General features: G+C 40.7%; 1 protein-coding gene and 1 long non-coding RNA gene across 2 annotated transcripts; one reads left to right on the top strand and one right to left on the bottom strand.

The window, feature by feature from the left end:
• The first annotated feature begins 3,759 nt into the window (after positions 1-3,759).
• On the top strand, positions 3,760-18,543 carry LOC308281849 (uncharacterized protein). Its single transcript, XM_080722172.1, has 5 exons — positions 3,760-3,965; positions 7,039-7,212; positions 8,894-9,055; positions 9,541-9,645; positions 14,230-18,543. Exons 2-5 carry the CDS (start codon positions 7,041-7,043, stop codon positions 14,472-14,474), a joined length of 684 nt encoding a protein of 227 aa, XP_080578298.1. The 5' UTR covers positions 3,760-3,965; positions 7,039-7,040; the 3' UTR covers positions 14,475-18,543.
• Positions 18,544-18,685: 142 nt separating this feature from the next.
• On the bottom strand, positions 18,686-21,340 carry LOC308281857. The gene is made up of 5 exons (XR_013961877.1): positions 21,212-21,340; positions 20,449-20,508; positions 19,809-19,868; positions 19,255-19,317; positions 18,686-18,806 (listed from the first exon to the last, which is right to left on the bottom strand). It is a non-coding gene; the product is annotated as an uncharacterized lncRNA (long non-coding RNA).
• Positions 21,341-23,314: the final 1,974 nt, after the last annotated feature.

Genomic DNA, 23,314 nt, shown 5'->3' with positions numbered 1-23,314 from the left:
ATATAAGATATGCTACACCTAAATAGCCTATAGAATCAACCTTGCCTGTCAACAGGCATAAAAAACTATTTTGCCATTTTTTAGGAATAAAATGTGATGTAAATAATAAATGTCAAGTAAACTGTTAGATTCACTTGACACCACTGTCACAGTCACTATAATATTTAAATGACAAAGAGATAATTTGCAAACATGGACAGTCTGACAGCAGAATTGAGGGTAGGCGAAATGGCTCAGACAGGTAGGTGAAAAGACTCTCCTCCAAGGCGAAAATGCCAGGCGAAAGGACCAAATGCGTGTAGGCGAATATGTTATAGGCGAAAGTGCTGGTGACCGTTGTAGTGCCACGATTTGTGCAATACACATTTTTAGACAGTCCAAAAATCATGCAAATCGTTACACAGTATCTCCATAGTCATTAAACAAACAGTCTTTCAGATTTTTCGTATTCCATCCTGATTGGCTAAGATTGGCTTCCAAAGAGTGTTTTGAACAAAATCCCTTAAATCACAGTGTGATTTCTGTTAAATTGTGCACGCATATTCCCACTAGAGACCCAGGAAGAAATGCCACTTAAATGTTTTCAAATCAGCCCCACGGTAGCCATCTGTCTTATGCTGTAATAATAATAATCATCATATAAAAAAATCATGGTAGCCTACATCACCAGAGCGTCTACAGCTCTCCCAGCTGCAGTCCATGAAGCCTAATTTATGCTCCGTCCTGCGACGGTGTCGCGCGCAGACCTCCAAGCTCAGAGCGGTTGCATTGGTGACGCGATGTGAGTTTGTATATCAGCTACTCTTGACGCGGAATACCGTTGCGCAATGAAGTATATATGTCTCGATAAGGGCGCTCCCATGGGAGCACCTCACTAGCACACAAGAGGAGGTTGAATAACCAGTGCTCCCCAAAACAACAGGTTTGGGGATCTGTTGGGAATTGATTACACTAGAAGCTGGGCCGCCCTTCGGGCGGCCCAGCGTCTAGTCAGCGACCTGGCCAACTCGGGAACGATGTAAATAGGGAATGAATGCCCCGCCCTTTAATGCAAACCCCATTATACCTGTTGTCATAGGACCCGTTTTGACCATCTGTTTGCCTGTGTCCATTTATGCCCATATATGGAGATATCTGTATCTATCTGTCGGCGTCCATTTTATGTATATAACATATATGGAGATCACTGCAGACAGATATAGTTCTGGGTCCATTTTATGCCCATATATGCCCATATATGGAGATATCTGTCTATTTGCGTCCATTTTATGTCGGCGTCCATTTTATGTATATAACATTATGGAGATCACTGCAGATATAGTTCTGGGTCCATTTTATGCCCATATATGCCCATATATGGAGATATCTGTCTATTTGCGTCCATTTGCCATATATGGAGATATCTGTTTATCTGCGTCCATTTTATGCCCATATATGAGATCTCTGTCGCTTTTTGTTTGTTTCTTCTTTAAGCAGAATACGCAGCCTGCTTAAATCTGCATCATTCAAGTCATCCTCCCAGTCCCACGCTTTGTTGCTTGTCTTATGTTTGTCTTTGTTTCTTTTATTTTATTTTTCTTTTTTGGAGCAGACCCCATGAATGCCCCACCCTTTAATGCAAACCCCAATATACCTGTTGTCATAGGACCCGTTTATATGGAGATCTCTGCACACACAGTACCGGTTGCTGAAAACTCTGATGTCAGACGCGCGTGCCGGTGGGAAGAACGGTTCTCGAGATACGCGGATTACATACATACATACACATTCACAGAGATTTTTTGTTGACTCATGTGGCGTACGTGATGTCAGAGCCTTTTATGAAGTGATGTCACAATGAGTCAGCGCTTGCGCCGATTTCCTCCGGAACAGTCTGATGTCAACAATCAGCTCATAATGAGTCAGCGCTTGCGCCGATTTCCTCCGGAACAGTCTGATGTCAACAATCAGCTCTGCATAAGGAGATTCCGAACGTTTCGCGCCGGTTTCGGAAAACCGCGAGTCGGGTCGGGTCGAGGCCCGGCACTGCACTCCGCGCGGCGGCGGGGAACGCGCGTGCCGAATCTGAAGCCGGTGGGATGAACGGTTCTCGAGATACGCGGATTACAAACAAAACAATGAGTCAGCGCTTGCGCCGATTTCCTCCGGAACAGTCTGATGTCAACAATCAGCTCTGCATAAGGAGATTCCGAACGTTTCGCGCCGGTTTCGGAAAACCGCGAGTCGGGTCGGGTCGAGGCCCGGCACTGCACTCCACGCGGCGGCGGGGAACGCGCGTGCCGAATCTGAAGCCGGTGGGATGAACGGTTCTCGAGATACGCGGATTACAAACAAACAAACAAACAGACAGAGATTTGTCGCATTTATAGATAGATGATACAGTCAGCTGTGCATTCAGTCTCAATGTTTGTAAACAAATAATTGGTCTATTGAACAGTATTGTAAAATGAACAGTATTGTAGGCCTATATTGTTTTAACATTAGGCTATACAAAATATATATGTAGGCTATTAGCCTATATAGGTCTATATAAGATATGCTACACCTAAATAGCCTATAGAATCAACCTTGCCTGTCAACAGGCATAAAAAACTATTTTGCCATTTTTTAGGAATAAAATGTGATGTAAATAATAAATGTCAAGTAAACTGTTAGATTCACTTGACACCACTGTCACAGTCACTATAATATTTAAATGACAAAGAGATAATTTGCAAACATGGACAGTCTGACAGCAGAATTGAGGGTAGGCGAAATGGCTCAGACAGGTAGGTGAAAAGACTCTCCTCCAAGGCGAAAATGCCAGGCGAAAGGACCAAATGCGTGTAGGCGAATATGTTATAGGCGAAAGTGCTGGTGACCGTTGTAGTGCCACGATTTGTGCAATACACATTTTTAGACAGTCCAAAAATCATGCAAATCGTTACACAGTATCTCCATAGTCATTAAACAAACAGTCTTTCAGATTTTTCGTATTCCATCCTGATTGGCTAAGATTGGCTTCCAAAGAGTGTTTTGAACAAAATCCCTTAAATCACAGTGTGATTTCTGTTAAATTGTGCACGCATATTCCCACTAGAGACCCAGGAAGAAATGCCACTTAAATGTTTTCAAATCAGCCCCACGGTAGCCATCTGTCTTATGCTGTAATAATAATAATCATCATATAAAAAAATCATGGTAGCCTACATTTATAATCATTTTGCAGATGTGACTTAAATCTGCATATTTTACCATTAAGAATGTGATATAAATTCTCGCCAGCAGGGGGCCCCCCTATACCTGATTACTGATAAAGTTGTGGAAGAAGGACTCACATTTATTTGGCCTATTTATTTATTCATTTATTTAAACTATAAGGGTAATAATTATTATTATTATTATTATAAGTATTAGCATTATTTATGGGTAGAAGAAGGAATAAAACGTCGTATAAAGCCTAAATATTGTGTTGTTTCTAGGGGCAACAGAACACAGAAAGTCGGCCTGACGTTGGTGACGCAAGCCACACACGTGATGATTATTTCTTGTTGTTACATAAGAAATGGTGGACTATCGAATGCCGTGACAGCAAGCAGCTGTTTTTTATGCAATTGCGGTAAATTACCGACCTAACCAGATAATAATAGACCACAAAGATCACAATCCTTTTCAATTTAAATTTGCATTTGTACTTTTTATATTCTTGGAGAGAGAGAGAAATAAGAGTCACCGAATTCTACAGGACACCAATGTGGGTGTATCGCCGGGCACGGACAACATGAAATTACACAGCGGAAGAAAGACTGGTTTATTATACCAATGTTTTAACTATTATCTGCTCATCTGTCATTGATCAGCTCTATGATCCATGATCTATAATTCATAATCAACTCCAAACGTGAAGAATTCGTTTATATTTCTGCACTGGACATTCATGTAGCGTTAGTAGTTTCTTCAGTTTATTCGGTAGCGGCGGTCGGCAGGTGAGTGACACATCATTATGGATAAAAAGCAGCCAAATAATGTGCTATTGTTTTGTTTGTGTAGATCTGTTCAAGCGCCGCCAGTCACAATGAAATGAATCATAGAGTATGAGTATGTGGATTGATGCATTGTCAGCGTGCACAACTAACTAGCTACAGTAGCCTACATAACAACATTCAATTCAATTCAAATGAGCTTTATTGGCATGAGAAAAATATACGTTTACAATGCCAACACACTAGACACAAGTTAACACAACATAGGGCACAGCAAGCAACACCACATATCATTGGATGAAAGAATAATCTATTATTTGTCTGACACATAGGCCTATGCCTACTTAACATTGTTATCATCATCCTTGGATATACAAGAAGCACTGTTATCATCATCATCATCATCATCATCATCATCATCATTATTATTCCCTTTTATTTACTGTGATCAGCTTTGTGAATACAGGTTCAACTTAACACTGTTGATGAACTGGAAAGGGTTACAAAAGGAACCACTAAAAGGTCCCTTATGGGTCCCAGTTATATTGTATTAACATGGTCTACCTTACAAACCCTTAAGGGTCCATTTGGTTCCTTTCAACTACTAGGGCTACAACAGTCAATCAAACAAATTGAATCCAAATTCAAATTTGACATTGTGTGTGTGTGTGTGTGTGTGTGTGTGTGTGTGTGTGTGTGTGTGTGTGTGTGTGTGTGTGTGTGTGTGTGTGTGTGTGTGTGTGTGTGTGTGTGTGTGTCCCATGGCATGTTTTGTGGTTGTGAGCCAGCACATCACCATAGCAACCCTTCTACCACTTCCCCTGGCCCTGTGGTTAAACTGTAAATAATACTAGACCAGGTCAACCTGGTTGTGCCAGACCCCCTGTCTGTCATCATCATTTATGACATCATGCCTTTTATAGGCATGTCATCATCATGTCATCATCATATATACCCTTTATATAGAAAACCCGGACCGACATTTGCTTATGTAGGCCTACCCATTTCACGGGTCTGGCAATTATTTCTAAGATCACTTTGTTTTCTACATAATACACTAAATACTACAATTTTGTATGATGTATTTGTTAATTCATTTCTTCTTATTAATATAATGTATGTTTTACTACCAAGTAACCAATTGGTAAAAAATATGTATCTGCAAATTGGTCTCGTGTTTCTCCTTTAACAACTAAATATAAATACATGTTGCTCTAACTTGAGAAGCACACAGAAGAAAGTCTTCCAGGAGCCTTCATATACTTCCCTTTTTGAATAATTTAGATATATTAATTTAGATGTATTGTTTTTAAACATAAATCTTATGTTCTGGGGGTCCTTGGCAAAAATAAGAAGAAAATAAAAAGTTTCAGGTGGCCAAATTTGGGGGAAATTCTGTCATTAAGCTTAGCTTCCATCTGTAAACTAGGCCAGTGTTGCATCTGCATTGTTATATGTGTCTGTCATACACTAGTTCAATGAATTGAATACAATGGACCCCAATGGGGGGAAAAAAGCATATGCCATACTGCTTTCTTGGGTTTAAATCCTCCTAGCAGACCCGAACTGTACTTTCCCGTGCTTTTTTTTTTTCGGTGAACTGCCAATAACGTATTCAATCAATCGATGGTGTTCGAGACTTCTCCAGTCTAATGTGTTATATACCAGTAGTTCTCAACCTGTGGGTCGGGACCCCCAGGGGGGTCCCCAAATTATTAACTAAATGATTAACTTAATGTGCACCATTGTTTTCTCACTCGACAGTAAACAAACCAACATAAAGTTTAAGTGCAAGCGTATATGCACATTTCTTAACCCTAATCGTGCCTATCCCGAACAAGTTCGGGATATTTTCAATCCAATACAATATTTTATTTACTATTTTACTTACCCTGAGCTGCTTGGAGCAACGTGGGTGGTCCTGGCTCGTCCAGCGCTTACCAACGAGAGACGCTAGATGGTCCGACGATTTATTCCATTGAAAATGGTTTAAAATAAAGTTTAGAGCCCCCCCAAAAAAACTCAATCTATACTGTCGGCGGCGCGACGTATTCCAGGGTGCCTATCCCGATCTAGTCCGGGATATTTAATAAAATGAATTATTTAATCGGAAGCCTCAACGAAGCCCCGGTCTAAATTTCCATCCATGGCCGGGGCCGACACTCGGCCACCCACGGGCCGTATTCGCGCAAACGGCCGCATTGCGCCGCCCACTCCAATAATAAGTCACATCTTTAGAGAGGATTTTCTCTGAATTGTGTTCCCAGACCAAAGAGAAAGTTTTTTTGCGACTGAAATAGCTTTAGATCGGGCTTCTAAAGGGGTTAGCAGTGAATGGCTAAGTGTAAGCTAACTTCCTCCTCTCGTCACCCATAGCATTGGCTGGAGTGAGATCCCAAGGCACTTCGGACAGTGTCGATGGAAGCTAGAGCGAAAGCCTATAGAGATTTTTCTGGCACTCTAGCGGCCACTTGTGGCCCGGGGCACTGTATGAGTTAAGTGACAATTTAAGGACTTTTTAAAAATAGAAAATGCAGAAATTGTGAAAATAGCCGATCTACATGCTCACAACGCCTTGTTGGTGCTTTGCGCTCCTGCGTCTATCTCGAGTACATCCACATATGTTAGTGTCTGACGCCTTCGTCCCCAGTTTGCTGGCTGGCAGCTCCTGGTGTCTTTGCAAGTCTCATTCTCCTGGCTGCTATTTTATCGGTTGCCAGGAAACCGGCAATTTTTCCGTATTTCGGAGGCTCAGAGTAAAAGTAATCCGAGTAAATGTATTTCCTTATTTATTTTGGGATAGTATTTTCTTTCACTCAGAACAGAAAAATGACAATCGTGGCCGTCAGTGCTTTTGTAAAGGCCGGTGGAGAAGGGCTCGTTTTAAACGTGAACGTGATCTGGAGTTAGATTACGAGATAAATCCACTTTTGTGAATCTCATAACACTGGCTTGTATTGGGCAGATTCTTTTTACAGACGGATGAAAGGGCAGGGGCTCAAGCCCCCTTTGATGTCTATGTGTGCACGTGGCTGGTAGTGATCCCAGGCTAACGTTACAATCTGCTCCTCCTCAGACATGGTTTTGGGGATGTCTCCAGCCGTGGTGTGCCAGTGCTTCACTCTGGTGTCCATGTGCACGTCCATCGCCGACCCCAACTGGATCCAGGTCTCGCGCAGCAACAGCAGCCAGCATGTCATCTACGGAGTGGCCTTCACCCTGCGCGCCTCCCAGAACCTCACCGACACAGGTACCTGCAGCTCAGTAGTCTGGTAGGATTCGCCTCGAAACATGGGCTGCAGATTGTTGTAGTGTTTAGTGTTTTGAGGGTTTGCACAGGGCTCTCCATCCGGTATGGGCGTGTCCTCTCAGATTCTGAGCTGGGACAGCATCCGGCCCAGCCTCGTAAAACACCAACTTCTGGAAAACGCATTGTCATTTGTCTGGATTTACCAAAGTTAGTGGTTTACGAGGCTACTTCCGGCCCAGGGATATCATAGTTTTGGCCCAGAAGTTCTTCGTGCAAAAAAATAAAAATAAAATAACTTCTGGGAACTCAGATTAGCAGCTCAGTGGCCAGTGGTTCGTGAGGATCACCGGTGATCGTTGAGGGGGGGTTCCAGGTGGTCCCCAGCTAAACGAAGGAGAGTTGGTAACCAAATGGACCCTTATAGATCATTAACTGTTGAGAGTGTGAAATGAAAACCAAATAGACCCGTACAGGTCCATTTGGTTTCATTTTACACTCTTATTTTTAGTTGACGATTAATAGTTGCTCAAATAATTCAGCGATTTGATTGTGTTTCTGTCGCTGAACATTATTGGAACGTTATGACATTCCAATAGTGGAACAATACAGTATGATAGCTTAAAAGTGTATTGGGTGTTTACAAAACTATCTAAAACTAACTCAAATCATAGACGAAATGTCCTTAGTTTGAGTGTTTGTCAGTGTCCAATATTGTTCTTCAGTGAAAAAAGCAGATCTACAAGCTGGATAAATGTTTAACACTTCAAGTGGCCGTAACTCAGGGACCATAATTTGCTCTGACCAGCGTTATATAGTATATGACATACAGTAAGTGTTATGACTATCCAGCATTTAAATTATATGCCCTGCCCCTGCTTCCTTTTTAATCGCAATTATTTGGATTTAGTTTCACTATTAACCGCTGAGTAAAACTGTTTGATAGTGACAGGCAGCCGAGACAACATCATAGGATCAGTTATAAGCTCATAAATGATGACTCTACACAGCTCATGTCTCAGCAAGTCGTCTGTTGACTGGGTGCACAGTTGAGGCGGTGTGTAAGAGATATTTGTTTAGTTAAAAGTTAAAACTAAGCTCTACACTGCGATAGTAATCATTGCTATCTGTCGGTCTGTCTGTCTACAAACCTGGGGAGACTGGGGCTTTCTAAGTTGCAGTACTATGTACTATTATGATGAGTATTAGTGTGATTGCCCAATTAGATTGCCCAAACTAGTCCATCTTTATTTTTTCATCTAGAGTAACCCCACCCTGGCCACAATAGGCGATGTAAATGGCATGAATCTGCAGACACCGGAAGTGCTGCGGTTAACGGAAGTTACGTCATGCGTTGCAGTCTTCCGGTGAAATTCTCCCGGCGGAAGTAGCACCGTTTCATGCCGTTTCAGCCTATGGTCGTAACCAGGCTTTTCTCTTCGCAGATGAGTAAGCCTGGCTACACGAGGCTAGAAAAGTCCACTGAGTTCAATGGAGGAGTGGTGCCCTGTTCTATTCGGTTCCTCAAGCTGTATAGAAATGTCGCCCGGATGTACAAGCATCCTTTTCTGATTGGACAATTCTAATGGATTTGAGGATTGGTCAAACTTCTCATGTTCACAATTGAATATATGATATACTGTATATATAGTATAATCTGTCTGTCTGTGTATGTGTGGTGCAGCTCCTCTAGGTGGGCTGAACGGCTGGGGCATGTGGCTCCTGTATGCGCTGGCGGCTCTCTGCTACGCCACCGTCCTGTTTAGCTCCTCCTCCCTGCTGATGGACTTCCTGGGCGGGGCCTCCTCCCGGCCACGCCTGCTGGGGACGCTCTACGTCATCACAGGTAGGAAGAACAACCTACCTTCGTCTGAGAACAGATCCAATAAAATTGAGGAACCAGGAATCGAGTTCCGTCACATTTTGGAACCGCTTCTAGAGCCAGGGGGCTCTATTTTGATTGTCCTAAGTACCAGCTCTTATGCCTTACTTTAACTTAAAGGCTTGTCCATACTGTCTCCGACCACCGAACCTTTCGTCTGAAAGGTCCAACTCAACTAGAAAATGACATACATCACTTGCATCTTCTGAAAAGCATTACCCCAAATTAGAGTTTGGGAAAGCTGCACGTCGGAAAGTCGGAATTCTCTGACGAAAAGTTCTGTGCTCAGAGACAGGCCTTTAAGTTAAGGCATAAGAGCTGGTACTTAAGACAATCTTAAAATACAGCCCAGGGTTTTATCACACTGTCAGAGCTGTTAAACATCAGGTTCTCAAGCTTTTTTCTTTCTTTCTTTTTTTTTACTGTCCCGTCTCCTCTGCCCTGGCCAGCGGCTGTCATCGTATCCGTGCTGGCGGTGTGTGTGGCCTGCCTGTACGTCATCCGCCACAACCTCCGTCAGGGGGCAGCGGCGAGGCGCTGGGGGTCACTGGCGGGTAAGCCTGTTTACGATTATTGTCCTAACCAAGGGTCTGCAATTCATTTCAATCCAAGGACCCCTTAAGTGTCATGCATAGTAATACTTAAGGACCGCAGGTCGACACTAGAAACGGAGGGGGAGAGAGATTTCTTCCGTTTGGTCGGTTTGATGTCCGTTCTTTCTCCCTGTCCGTACTTCTCCGTATGATTACGTTCAACACTCAACTGATCGTACTGGACTTGTCCGTAGCAAGAAGTACCCGTGGCCACCGTTGTCAACCGTAGGAGCAGTAGTGAGGAAAATAACTTCTCCTCTGCAAAAATAGTGGAAAGATGTCGTTCTTCAACGTCTGTAAATATCAACCATACCTCTATGGCAGGGGTTTTCAAAGTGGGTGACGGGGCACCTTGGTGTGCCGTGACGGCAGTCCAGTGGTGCCGCGAGATAATTTGATAATATTTGAAATTTACATTTAGAAATATATTTAGTATAATTTTAAACTTCAAGTACAAAGTTATTTTCAGTTATTTTCTGTCAGTTCTAACCAAAATGGCTATTATCACGTTTTCCTCACAAAACATAATCGCTAAAATATGCTATAAATATAAAGTGCTTGGAGTGAAAATTATGAATATAATGTAGGGGTGCCTCGGATGAAAAAAATATTTATAGGGGTGCCCTGAGCCAAAAAGGTTTGGGAACCCCTGCTCTATGGTACAAACATGGAAAGCTCCGTGCTTGAACGCCGTTCTCATCAAGAGCCCAATGGTAAAGTGAAACGGCAGTGAGCCTTGATGGACATAGCCTAATATGTTGAAAAAGACCCCATCTAAGTTTGCCTTTTATGTAGACATTGTCCTTTTTAGTAAGACGGACAATATAAAATCCTGTTGGTTATTGATTAATCATCAGATTCGAGAGATGGGGGCTACTCGAGGTGAGTGTGGTTCATTCAGCCAAAGTCCGTTTCACTTGCGTTTCGAATCGTATATCCTTTGGCTGGCTCGTGATATAACGTTAACTGACACAAAGTATTTATTATAAGACGTGGATGACAGAGACATTGGAGTGAAATCCTGATTAAACTTTTTTCATACAGCAGATTTAGATGGCTTCATAGTTTACACATTATGTTAAATTCATCTTAATGTTTATTTTCAGGCATTTAACCAAGTAAAACAAACATCTTTTCCGAAAATGTAATGAAATCTACAAGAGCACAGGTTGTGAGCGTGTAGATGGGCTATTCTCGGTAACGTTCCCACCAGAGTTATGGATGCTAGGGTTCAAGTGGTTAATGGTAAAGAAAAAAAGAATAAACTTTGTATCACACAAAGATTTGCCAGCCCCCCTGTAGTAACACTAAGGACCAGGACCCCTGTTGAAGACCCCTGTTATAGGCCATAGTAGTGGGCATCGTTTACTGGTGCCACAAAATAATCAATTATTGTAAGCCTAGAATCAAGCCATCCAGGATTCTGGTGAATCATGACCCTAAAACCGTTGATTCTGTGAAAAGAAAATAATTCAAACTGCTAAACAAAGGGTACTTATTAATTGTAGTATCATATAATTAAATATTCAAATCATTTCTTATTTACTGAGAATCAAAAGGTTTTATGGTCATGATTCACCAGTATCCTTCACCATTTTTGACATAAAGCTGTGTGAAATACTTGCCATTAAAATAGTGGTTACAAATGTATTAATTCATTACCAGAGTCCCGTGGTCAGAGTTCTGGTCAGTTTTAGATGACTATAAAGTAGTTCCGGTGATTTGGCAGGGGCTCATGGCCCAATCATTAAAAATAGATGAATCCACAAAACTAGCGTCATTTGTATTGTTGACCTATTTCTACCAAATAGACCAACTTTTGTTCAACTTTGACCCCTCTGTAACATGGTACTATTTTTTGTGTCCAGTATCACTACGCCGCTGTATTTCCAGACCTGCCAACCTGTACGCATTTTGCGTATTTAGCACGCATTTTAGGTCTCTGTACGCAGGTACGCAAACTCCTCTAACGGCTACGCATTTTTCGTTCGGGGGATGGTAACCGATGGTAACACATAACACATTCTGCGTTGCGTTGTGTCTCGCGTTCCCTTGAACATTTTTGCTCCATGCCGTGTAGTTCTCCCAGGCACCACATGAATGGTGTGTGAATGGGGTGCATGGCGCTGCGGAGCACTAGAACGGAAGCGATGCTCATTTTGTCGGTAGAAGAAGAATTTAACCGAATGGCCGCGGACGGAGTTTGTTTTGTTTTGGTCATAGACGAGTTATAAGAAGAAGGTTTTGGTTTAGTTTCAGCATGCACACATCTCACAGCGACGCGTTATCGCTCGGATTTCACATAGCGGCGATATTAATCAGATTAATTTATAAAGAAGATACTACGGAGAATGGCCGTGGTGTGCTGCCAACGCGAGGTCTTAACAGGTAGGCTAATAATAAACTTTTAAAACCCTCCTCTGAGGTGAATTCACATGTCATAGCAGCCACGAGGGCGAGAATTGGTGAAATCTCGTACTATGCCTAACCTAAACCTATCTTGCGACGCTGGTGAAACAAAACAACGAGCGGCTGCGGTCCGCCAGGAGCTGTGGTGTTGTGTATGAAGCCCGTGTTGTAATTCGTCATACGACGGTGTTGCAGCGAGCAACCAGTCAAAACGTGTGACCCAGGGCCTTCTTATTATAACTCTATGCCCAGGGCTTAGTACAATGAACTGAAGCATACATTGGCCATGATTGGATAACATACTGGGCTGCCTGTTCCACTTTATCTCTAAATGAGTATGAATGAATGAATTAGGCCCATGTGTATTGTCAAACACATTAACAGTGAACAAATTATTTATCACCTTTGAATATATGAAGACATTAATGGTCTATCAACAATGAGTAGCCTGCAGCCTATAAAGAATATACAGACTAGGCTGTATGTGATCTATACACAATGTAGGCCTATATATCAATTAATGAATGCAATAGAAACCTACATGAGTTGAATACCTTCAACTTCATGCAAATCATGCACAGAAATATGGTTTTATTTAGGCTGCTCAATTAACAAAGACACAGGTTTATGTAAATAGCCTACAATGAAAAGCTATTTTGCAATTTGAATAACAGGATTATATTGATGTATGTTCATTCCTGAAGTCACTGGTGACTGTTTTGCGAGTCTATTGTTAACTAACTCTGAGCAAGTGCAGTTAGTATATTTTATTAAAGATTTGTCAACAATATTGCCAAAGCAACATTACTGTATTGCCTGGTAATACTAGCCTACTTTTTCTCCAGACCAAATGGCATTTTTATTTAAAAGGTTGTTCTAACATCTTGCCTCCTCCTATTATTGTAAGTCAAGACATGCAATGTGCTACATTTCTGGTGTGAAATTTTGTTAACATAACTGTAAAGGTCCCACCCAAAAAGGTGCATGGAACCCCCCAAAATATACACTGTTTTGTGCGGGAAAACAACAAAAATTGCACCGCGGGCGCCGCGCGGGCACGAAGTGCCCGCGCATGAGTACTCAAAAAAATTTGCCAGGGTTGGCAGGTCTGTATTTCCCCAAAACAAGGTGCTTTGCAGTCAGCTGATCAGAACGAAACCTCGCTCTATATGGTAGAAATAGGCCAACAATACAAATGACGCTAGTTTTGTGGATTAATCTATTTTCAATGATTGGGCCACGCCAAATGGCCCCCACCCCATTGGAACTACTTAATATTCATTAGAAACTGACCAGAACTCTGACCACGGGACTCTGGCAATCAATTAATACATTTTTAACCACTGTTTTAAAGGCAAGTATTTCACACAGCTTTATGTAAAAAATAGGTGAACTAACACTTTAAAATAATTTATATAAATGTCTTTGTAAAAGTCTATTGGATAAATGAATGGCAATTGTTTAGTATATATTTGCTAGGGGTGTAACGATTTAGTAACTGAATCGAAAAATCATTTTTAATTTGCAATGATCTTCTATATCGATATGCAAAAGCAAATATCATACCGTTTGGCTCTGTATATCGTATTGTATCGTTTTACAATGCAAATAATCGGTATCGAATCGTTTTGCTCTGCAAATAAACATTTTATATGGAAACTAAGTATCTGTGCCTTGTATTTAGCAATTTTAAGGGGGAAAATGAAAAAGAGGGGTCTAATTACTTTTCCATTCCATATCGCTACTCTTGGTCTATTGATAAATGTGTGTAATCTCTGTGTTCATGTCAAGGTGCGTGTTTGTCCATATGTGTTGTAATATAATCTCCATGTATTAACTAAAGAATCACAGTGTTTACTTATTCATATCCAAAATAATAGATTTCTCCCTTAAAAAACATGCTTTATTGACACGTTTCACACAGATTTAATAACTTTGTTAAATAGTTACTATACCAATTTTAGATCATTGAATCGAATCGCATCGTATTATTGCCATGAATGAACCAATATCATCCATGTATCGTATCGTCAACCATGTATCATAATGCGTATCTAATCGTTGTTCAAATGTATCGTATCTCAAACACTTCTCCAACTAATAATAATAAAAACATAAAATCGTTGATCCCGACAGCCCTGCCCAGCGGGACGTTATTGGGGGCGACGGGGGCGTCTCCGTTGGCGGCGGCGTGGCAGATCCTCCCGGGGGACAGCTTCTGGATCTCCTTCACTGGGCTGCTCTTCTCCTGGCTGGCCGTGGTCATCCACCTCACCGGGAGCTGCAGCGACGGCCCCTCCTACGCCTCGCACCCGGGACACCGCGAGGACATCGAGCCCCTCATCATCCACGGGCAGGACGGGGGAGCGGGGGACACGTGAGAGGGACGTGTCCCGGTGTCCCCCCTCTGAATGAGACTCTTAAGAGGAGCGCTTCGCTATAGCAGTGGTTCTCAACCTTTGCAGGCCCACACACCAAAGATTATCATATTTTAACTGGGGACCCACTATGATTTGAGGCATTACTTTTTTTATAATATGGTTCGGCTATTTTCACAATTTCTGCCTCTAATATTTGACAATTTGGCCAGTGTTTAATTTGTCATTTAGAGGTATTAAAAAAGTCCTTAAATTGTAAATTTAGAAATGTGCAGATACCCTCTATACACTTCAACCTTATGCTGGTTTGTTTACTGTTGAGAGAGAAAACAATGTTGCACATCAAGTTAATCATCTGAGGACCCCCCAAAATAATTAGGGGATACCCCTGGGGGTCCCGACCCACAGGTTAAGAATCCCTGTACCGGATCCAGCTTTACTGAAGAACCAGGAATCGGGTTCCATCACATTTTGGAACCGTTTCCTGGAAGCGACTTCACGTCTGCCATACAATTACTATACCGGTATTGTAACTTAACTTATTCATTTCAAGGACCACCATAACTCTTGAGAGTGTAAAAATGGAACCAAATGGACAAGTAAGTTCCATTTGTACGCTCTCTTACAGACCCGTAAGGGCTTGTTTTGTCTGGGGACTGCTCTCCATTACGACATGTCTCCATTCGGAGACTTATTGTCGGAGTGGCAACACTTCCATAGAGGTTAGGGATAGGGTTAGATGTTGGAAAGGAGACATGTCGGAATGGAGACGTGTAACCGCAAAACTTGCGGGATTCTAACTCAGTTAAAAGTAGGCTATTTAACGCAGATTGCAGATTGTTTCTGCAGGCTGTAACAGCAACCTTGCACATTACTCAATGCCAGACGGGGACACGAGGGAGATTATAATTACTTAATAGCATCACAATCGTTTTAACCAGTTTAACCATATGTTATACATTTGCTTTTCAAAAATCTTGAAAATGTGTCATTGTTTTGACCATGAGTTACTGCCATAAGATTGGCTTTTGAAATGTGCGCCAATGTGCGTTTGGAGAGGTGTGTCTAATAAAGTGTGTGTGCGTGTGTGCGTGCGTGCGTGCGTGCGTGCTCGCTCTACAAGCTGAGCTTGTAGAGCTGCTATTGCCGCTACTTTAGTGTGATACTTTTGTATGATGGGCATTCATTTATATTTAATTTATAATAACTAAAAAAAAGAAAGAAAAAAAATGTTCCGGGCAGCAACGATATGCTGTTTGTTCAGTATACATGTGGTATGGGGGAAAAAAAGAAACAATGACCGTATGTCTTCTGTTCTGTGAAATGCAGAAGAGTGCCTGCCCGGTGAAGGCAAACGTGTCATTTCACATCATTGGGCACACATGGACTAAGACATCAATGGGCGTACACAGATTCATTTTGTCAAACAAATACGCACACAGTAATGTATTTGCCTCACATCAGATTCACAACCAAAAGCACAATGGCACTTTGGTAGAGGTTTTGCTTTGGTACCTTACAGGGTAACCTACACATGCACAGATTCTGACCGTTTGTTGAGTGACTTATTAGAGAGCTAGTCTCACTCTGCAATGAGGAGAGACTATTTTGAACGATCAATTTTGAATCCATAGAGCAACTATTGAACATATCTTACCATTATTTGGAGTTGCATTATGACACGGTAACTACACAACCCAAACCAAAGAGTCTTGCAATTTAGGCTTTAGTTCCAACTTGCAGGTGACAGTGTTTTGATTTCAATAAGCTTGTCTGTGATGTGTTTTAGTTTTTACAGTGATACCTGTGTTGTTGATGTGTTTTGAACCGGTGGTGGTTCTAAACATTTTCATGTCAAGGGACCTCAAATTAAATGAATTAACTATGTTAATTGTCCACCGACACCCATCTGAAGATTATTAAAAGTTATTTTTATTTTTCGACAAGACTACAACAGACTCGGACGTACATACAAAAATACACAGAGGAAATCATACATACACATAATAATATAAAGATGTTACAACTGATTTTAATGCTTTATTTACTAATTGTGTTGGGGCCCCATGGAACCCTCTCAAGGACCCCTGGGGTGCCCTGCATGGCATGGCTCCCGCTCTGAGGACCACCATGTGTGATGATTTGAGAGTCTGCTTTAACTGTGTTAATATTGCACTGATACAGTCAACCATGTGGTCGACTGTTAATGATTTTATTCATATATGATTTTATTAATGTATTAGTTTTCTTGTACAGTATTTATTATGGGGTAATTGGTATTTGCATGGTCTACTGGTGGACATAATATGAATCATCATCATTGAGTCATCTTTCAGTTTAATCTGAACTGCTGGTTCTCTCTATTACACTGTTACAGTATAGTCACTGTCAGGCAGACACATATACCGTTTGTCCAGGACTGTTACTCTAGCTATTGTTTAATACTTTTAATTGCTTCAATTTCTATAAAACCCTTTTGGTCATGTTGTTATTTTTTAATAGTGCAAATAGCCATTCTACAAGCTTGAATCGTGAGTTTATAGATCGGCTATACGTGGACTCCGTTGTATTTTGTGCGGCAGTCATTTGACAAAAATAGGGCATTAATGTATGAAAACAACACAAAAACATATCAAGAAGGTTTTCTGCCTGACAGTTAAGATGTATTCACACAGTCATATTTAACATTATGACACGTAGTAGTCATAATGCAGTCATATACTGTATGTAGACATTACAGTAGAAACTGCCTACTGCATACACATTTGATACATTTAAAAAAAAAGGTACTTAATGGAGTCATGGGAATGCCAGTATAATCTTTCCAGCATTGTTTTTGTTGTCATACGTGTTGCATGTAACATTCTGTTGATAGACTTAAGAATGTAAAAACAAACACAAGCTGAGTAATCTCTTCTAAGTTAATGAGTGTTTTAATGCGATTCTCATTCTCCATGGGGACACTCACCCCATTCTCCAATACTCATATTGAATATTTGCAAATGTCTCATAATCTTTATTGATTAAAATGAACAAACACATAACATTCATGTAACATTCATCAGTCAGTCACATAACCTGGGATTATAATTAAGAATATCATAATGGAATAAAGAAATTGCCACCACCTAGTACAATGTTGTTTTGGGTTGTATTTTGGTTTTCTAAAATATTTTATTGGTATATTTCATAGATCTGACTAAAATATTTATGGGCTGTACTGTCCACAAAATTGTTTTTTTTTTTTTCTCTCTCTTTTTTGGTTAGCAGAGCGGTAGCCTCGGAAACCCAGACTTTTATGGCAGCTTTGGATAGCATGTTCATAACGCTCGTATGCAGTGTAACTGTTAATTGATACGTGCAACGTTCATACAACCACTGATAGCTGACTGTGCTTGAATCTCGTGTCCTCTGTATTATTACTAGCAAAGGCAAGGGGTCTTAGCATGGAGACTTGAGTTCACTAATATTTTTTGTTTTTTGTCGCATTCCTACGGCAAACTTTTGATTACAATGAATTTACCACCTTTGATTCCGGATGGGGACCCGAATGCATTTGGGTCCCCATCCGGAATCAATGCGGGTAAATTTACTATAATCAACATTTTGTCTTAGATATATGCAACAAATACAAAAAAATATTATTGAACTCAAGTCTCCATGGTAACAAAATGGTCACTTTAACAAGGTATTATAATTATATTCTCCACACTTTTATTCTCCCCATCTTGACAAGATGGTATATCCGCAGGTCAGCTGCACAGGTGCAATTCATTATTGTTAATTGTGGCACTTGAACACCTGTTCCAGGCTGCCATATCCAGCCCAAGAAACCGTAGAAACGGGGAGGAAAAATAAAATGTAGCTATGTATACTTCTTTAAAAAAATGTATCATGCCTGTTGCTAAGGTATGGCAACATGACTAGTCATGTTGCCATACCGTAGCTTTTTCTGAACTGACACCACTGGAGAAAAGGCCTTTACAGTGTGTTTCTGTGCTCCATTACTTGCACAATTGTTTTTATTAACATTTGGCCATCCTTAACATCATGATTTTGATGATTTCTGATTTGTTCTTTACTAAAAGGTGTCATGCTTCCATGGAAGCCCAGCTCATATTGACTTACAGGACACTTGTACATTTCATGTAAAAGTGAAGTTAGATTCACAACAATTGAAGTAGCCCACATGATTAAAGGACACAGAAAACATGTTTTATTTCTTATAGTTTTCTGGATTTAATCCTTTGCTTTATTTGATTGCTGTTGATGTATCCAGTAGATCCAATTCTTCAGGTTTGCGTCTCTACAATATTTTTGCTTCATTGAAAAAAACTAAGAAAAAAGACAACATATTGTTCAGAACGTACACGTATAATTAGTATTCACATACTTTTCTGTCTCTCGCACATTAACATGGTGTGCCATGGTCAATGCTATCTCTATACATCAGTCCTGGTGGTACCATTATGGTGCAATTTCAACATACTCTGTATCTCTAATGGCTAAGAAGACTATGACCATAGCCACAGTTGTTTCATCCATTAAAAAGGTTTAAATATATAGTTTTAAATACCCCTTGAAGATGTAATTGGCAAGTAATATTTAAAACTGTCAACAGCCATCTGAAAGAGTGAGTTGACAGAAACAGTGCTATCCTATAATGCACATTAGTGAGGACCAATATATATATATGGATGTAAGGTAAAATAGCAAATTAAATTAAAAAAAAAGGTGTTCCACAGCTATTGGGCTGTTTTATATCTCCTCCATGTGATCTTACCTGTTCGCTGCTGTACAGCTGTTTGGGCCTTCAAAGATTAGGAGGATGGTTCTTGCTCCAAGCCTTTTTCAGTATGTCATAGGAAGAGGAAGATATTCATTAAATTGCATCGCTGTCAAACAAATAATAATAATAAAATACGGATCTTGTGCATACATTAACTATGCAGACTAAAATCCTACAAAAACTACCCAGGGTCCATTTGGGTCTTTTCTTTTTGAGCGGTGGTCACAACGCTCCTATACGTGGCCGTGTGTGTGGGTATGTCTGCGTGTCTGTCTGTCTGTCTGTCTGTCTGTAGCCTGCAGTAACCTTTTCTGACCACACATGTTAAGGGAGGGGCACTGTTGTTCAGGCCAGGCCAGACCAGGCACACACACACACACACACACACACACACACACACACGCACACACACACACACACACACACACACACAGGGGGGAAGGGGGTGGGGGGGGAACCACCGCTCAGTTCACACGGGTGTGATTTTTACTCAAAGAGTTAAAATGAACACTAAGGATTTCACAGTGTGTATGTTGGGTATTTCTCACCCCCGGGCTTTCCGCTTCATCGCCTGCTACTCTTCCAAAACCTCCTATGTTGATAGGTATCTGACAGAAAAAATGGATTACGTTGAAGTAAATTACTTAATTTCCTGAATGTTTAGACATCCATTTTGACGTACAAATCCTTTAAATATACATTTAATACTGAGTATAATAAGATGGTCATGTAAATGTCAGTATTCAATTGTTTAACTACTTCTGATTGAAAGTCAGATTGAACTAGAGAAAATGTCATTAGAACACAGAGGGTTCCCAAAGGGTTCCCAGTTCGATCCCGGGCTCCCCCAGAGCTGAGCTCCCAGACTCTGAGCCCCTAGTTGCTCCCGGTGAGCATGCAGGTTGGTGCCTTGCATGGTTTCCTCCACGAATGAATGTGTGTGTGAATGGGTGAATGTAATGAATGTGTGTGTGTGTGTATGTGTGTGTGTGTGTGTGTGTGTGTGTGTGTGTGTGTGTGTGTGTGTGTGTGTGTGTGTGTGCGTGTGTGAATGGGTGAATGCACAAGCTATTTAAAGCGCCTTATGGATAAAGGCGCTACATAAATGCACCAATTATCATTTAATGTATGTAATGTACCATGTATTAATAAGATCATGTGTAATATGGATGAAGAAAGGAATCTTACCATAACTAGTTCCCCAAAGCCATTGTCATCTTCTAAAGACCCTGTGCTTCCTTTTGGCAACTGCAAATGAATGGCATATTATTGTTTTTGTGTAAGTGGCAGTATTATTATGTATATAATTATTACAACTAAACGCTATATTAACATTTGTGTAGAGCAATGGTCAGAATAAAGTGTCTTCCCTGTTCCCCTTTAAAAGCTCTCATGTAAATACAGTCACAGTATGTTTACCCAGTCCTGAGACGGGACTTTGATGCTGGTTAGAACAAAATAGTAATGACAAACACATTTATGTATTTAATATAAATTGCAGCACTATTCTATACAGTATTTTAGACCTGTTTAACCTGATAATCCTTTCTTAGATGCCTGTATAATGTTTTCCAATAATAGTTTGAGCCTGACGATTGTGTAATATGTTTTATGTTAAACACTGCACAGTATCTTAGCATGAGTCACAGTTAAGCATGATAAAATAACAGTAAGCATAGTCATCAAAAATGTATGTTATAGGCTATTACCCAAACAAACTAGGCACTCTTATACAGGGTAGTGTAGCCTAGTACTTACACATTTTTACACAAAGATAATGTACTGTAGTGTAGCAAATAAGTAAAATATTGTAGAAATCATTATGTAACCATAACCTGAAATGTTTACCAAAGAATCTGAGAGACTTCAGAGTACGATTAGGGCATTACAACTTTTTCCTCAATACACTGTTATTCGTTTGCAATTAGAATGACATGTCTGTGCATCTTACCAAGGTTTGTGATGGTGCAGCCAGTATAAGCCCCACCAAGCAAAGTAATATAATCACTCTCATCTTCATCAGAAATCTCCTGCCTCTGCTGACCAATGTCCTTGTGTCACATTATGAACTCAGTAGGCGGAGTCTGATTGAGTTGGTGATCTGGAATGCAATATGAGAGGCATATAGGACTATTGAATGGACCCATTTCAGTAAAGTATATTGTTTATGTTCCATTTAGGTTTTTATGTGTCAGGCCTGGCGCTACGGGGGGGAGGGGGGGGGGCTGCTGTGGCATTGCACCCTCAGTTGCAAGTTGTGCCCCCTCAGTTTATATTCTATGTAAAGTCAATAAAATATAAAAAAACAACTCAAAAATTGGCTGAATATTATTATTGTCATAGAGATTACAATAACAGTATTGAAACACAGTTGCCCCCTATAATAATTTCTGATTATTATTACTCCCGTCTAATCCGCAATTTAAAATCACCTAAACCACAGCGCTGTGTGTGTGTGTGTGTGTGTGTGTGTGTGTGTGTGTGCGTGTGTGTGTGTGTGTGTGTGTGTGTGTGTGTGTGAAGAGTCACATAATGTATGTGTATAGATATAGGATGTACATGTTTTTTTATAGCATCTAAAGACGTATGCACAATATTAGTAAATACGTTTTTACTTCTTCCTACTCTTTTTTGAACATGTCTTAAGTATGATCAATGATCAAATTGTTGTTTATTTTGTATTTCTTTATATTCATTGTTATTTGTTATCTTTTTTTAACCGGATGTTTTTTACGTGATTTCTATCCACTTTTCGCCAGTGAGGAGCCCCCACCAGGAGGACGTCTGTCTTCGTTCTACAGTAGAACGGGTGGAGTAGAACTTCTACTCCTCCTCCCTCCCAACACTCCTTGTTGACAGGACGGTGCCGTCCTAGCCTGTAGGAGTACATGCAGTGACAATTGTCACCCTCCCCGCACGGGTTCCCTCCCATGAACACGGGCCAATGTGTCACTTGTTATGTCTGAAATCCTGTTTTCATTACATGTAGAGATCAACAAAACCATTTGATATTTGCGATGAGCAAAGTCCACAGTTCAATACCTCTGCAAATGTTATCTTTGGAGGGGGTGTGCAGATATTTGTGTTGGTAATCTGAGTAGGCCTCTTATTCAGGAGAGGGTCATGGGATGAGACCATTATTAAGAAACGCATTATAGTTCTGATGCTTGTCTCTTAATAGTCAGTAATTTGCATGTGAACACAGTTGACCCGAGCGCATGCCCACACTGCACAAATATCCAAGCTGAAATTACGCTAAACATGGGCTTCGCAGGGTTGTGACGATGATTAAACAAAGTGCAAAGTCTTGTAGATTTGAGCTTGTAGATCGTCTATTTTCAAAAGACACATTAAAATGTATATGTATTTTTTATTGAATCTCTTTGGTAACAGAATACATCTTTATTACGTAATTATAAAACAAACCTTGTATAGACTTGTAGTGTACATGTGAAATAGAACTTGGCAGAACACAATGAAAACACCTGAGTAGGGGGGGAGTAAGTCACAATTGCCGAATACCAAGTTTGACAAGATGGCTGTACAATATTGACACAATAACTAAACAACTAGAAGCAGTGCTCTTCCGAGCACAGGTCTCCACCAGGCCAGATGTCCTGGTGGTGCTATAATAGGCCAATGTAAAAAGGGTGGTACGTGTTCTTCGCCAATCTTAGACCTTTCATGGCAGTCGGACGCTGCATGTGTGGCATAGTGGTATAATTTAGGGTATTGCCAGACAACGCCACCGGGGGAGTTGCGCCCCCGGAAATAGTTATTATCTAAATTAAACACCTTAAAGGTGATACACCATGAAATTTCACTTTTCCTATTTTAAAACCTTTTTTTGGGGTCCCACTAGTACCTTCTATCCTCACAAAGTCCCATTTCAGACCGTTGTGTCTTTCTCTGGTTTTGAGAAGGTGAAGGTTAAAAGTATCCCACGGGTTCTCAAAACAGGCTGTTCAGATTTGCTGCCGATTGTGACGTCATCTGCCGATTGTGACGTCATCACAAAAAAGATTTCAAAAAGATTTTTTTTTTTCAAAAAAAA

The sequence above is a fragment of the Nannobrachium achirus genome (genome assembly GCF_963921795.1).
Source record: "Nannobrachium achirus genome assembly, chromosome: 3".
Taxonomy (NCBI): Eukaryota; Metazoa; Chordata; class Actinopteri; order Myctophiformes; family Myctophidae; genus Nannobrachium; species Nannobrachium achirus.
This window is presented reverse-complemented; position numbering and strand designations above follow the sequence as displayed.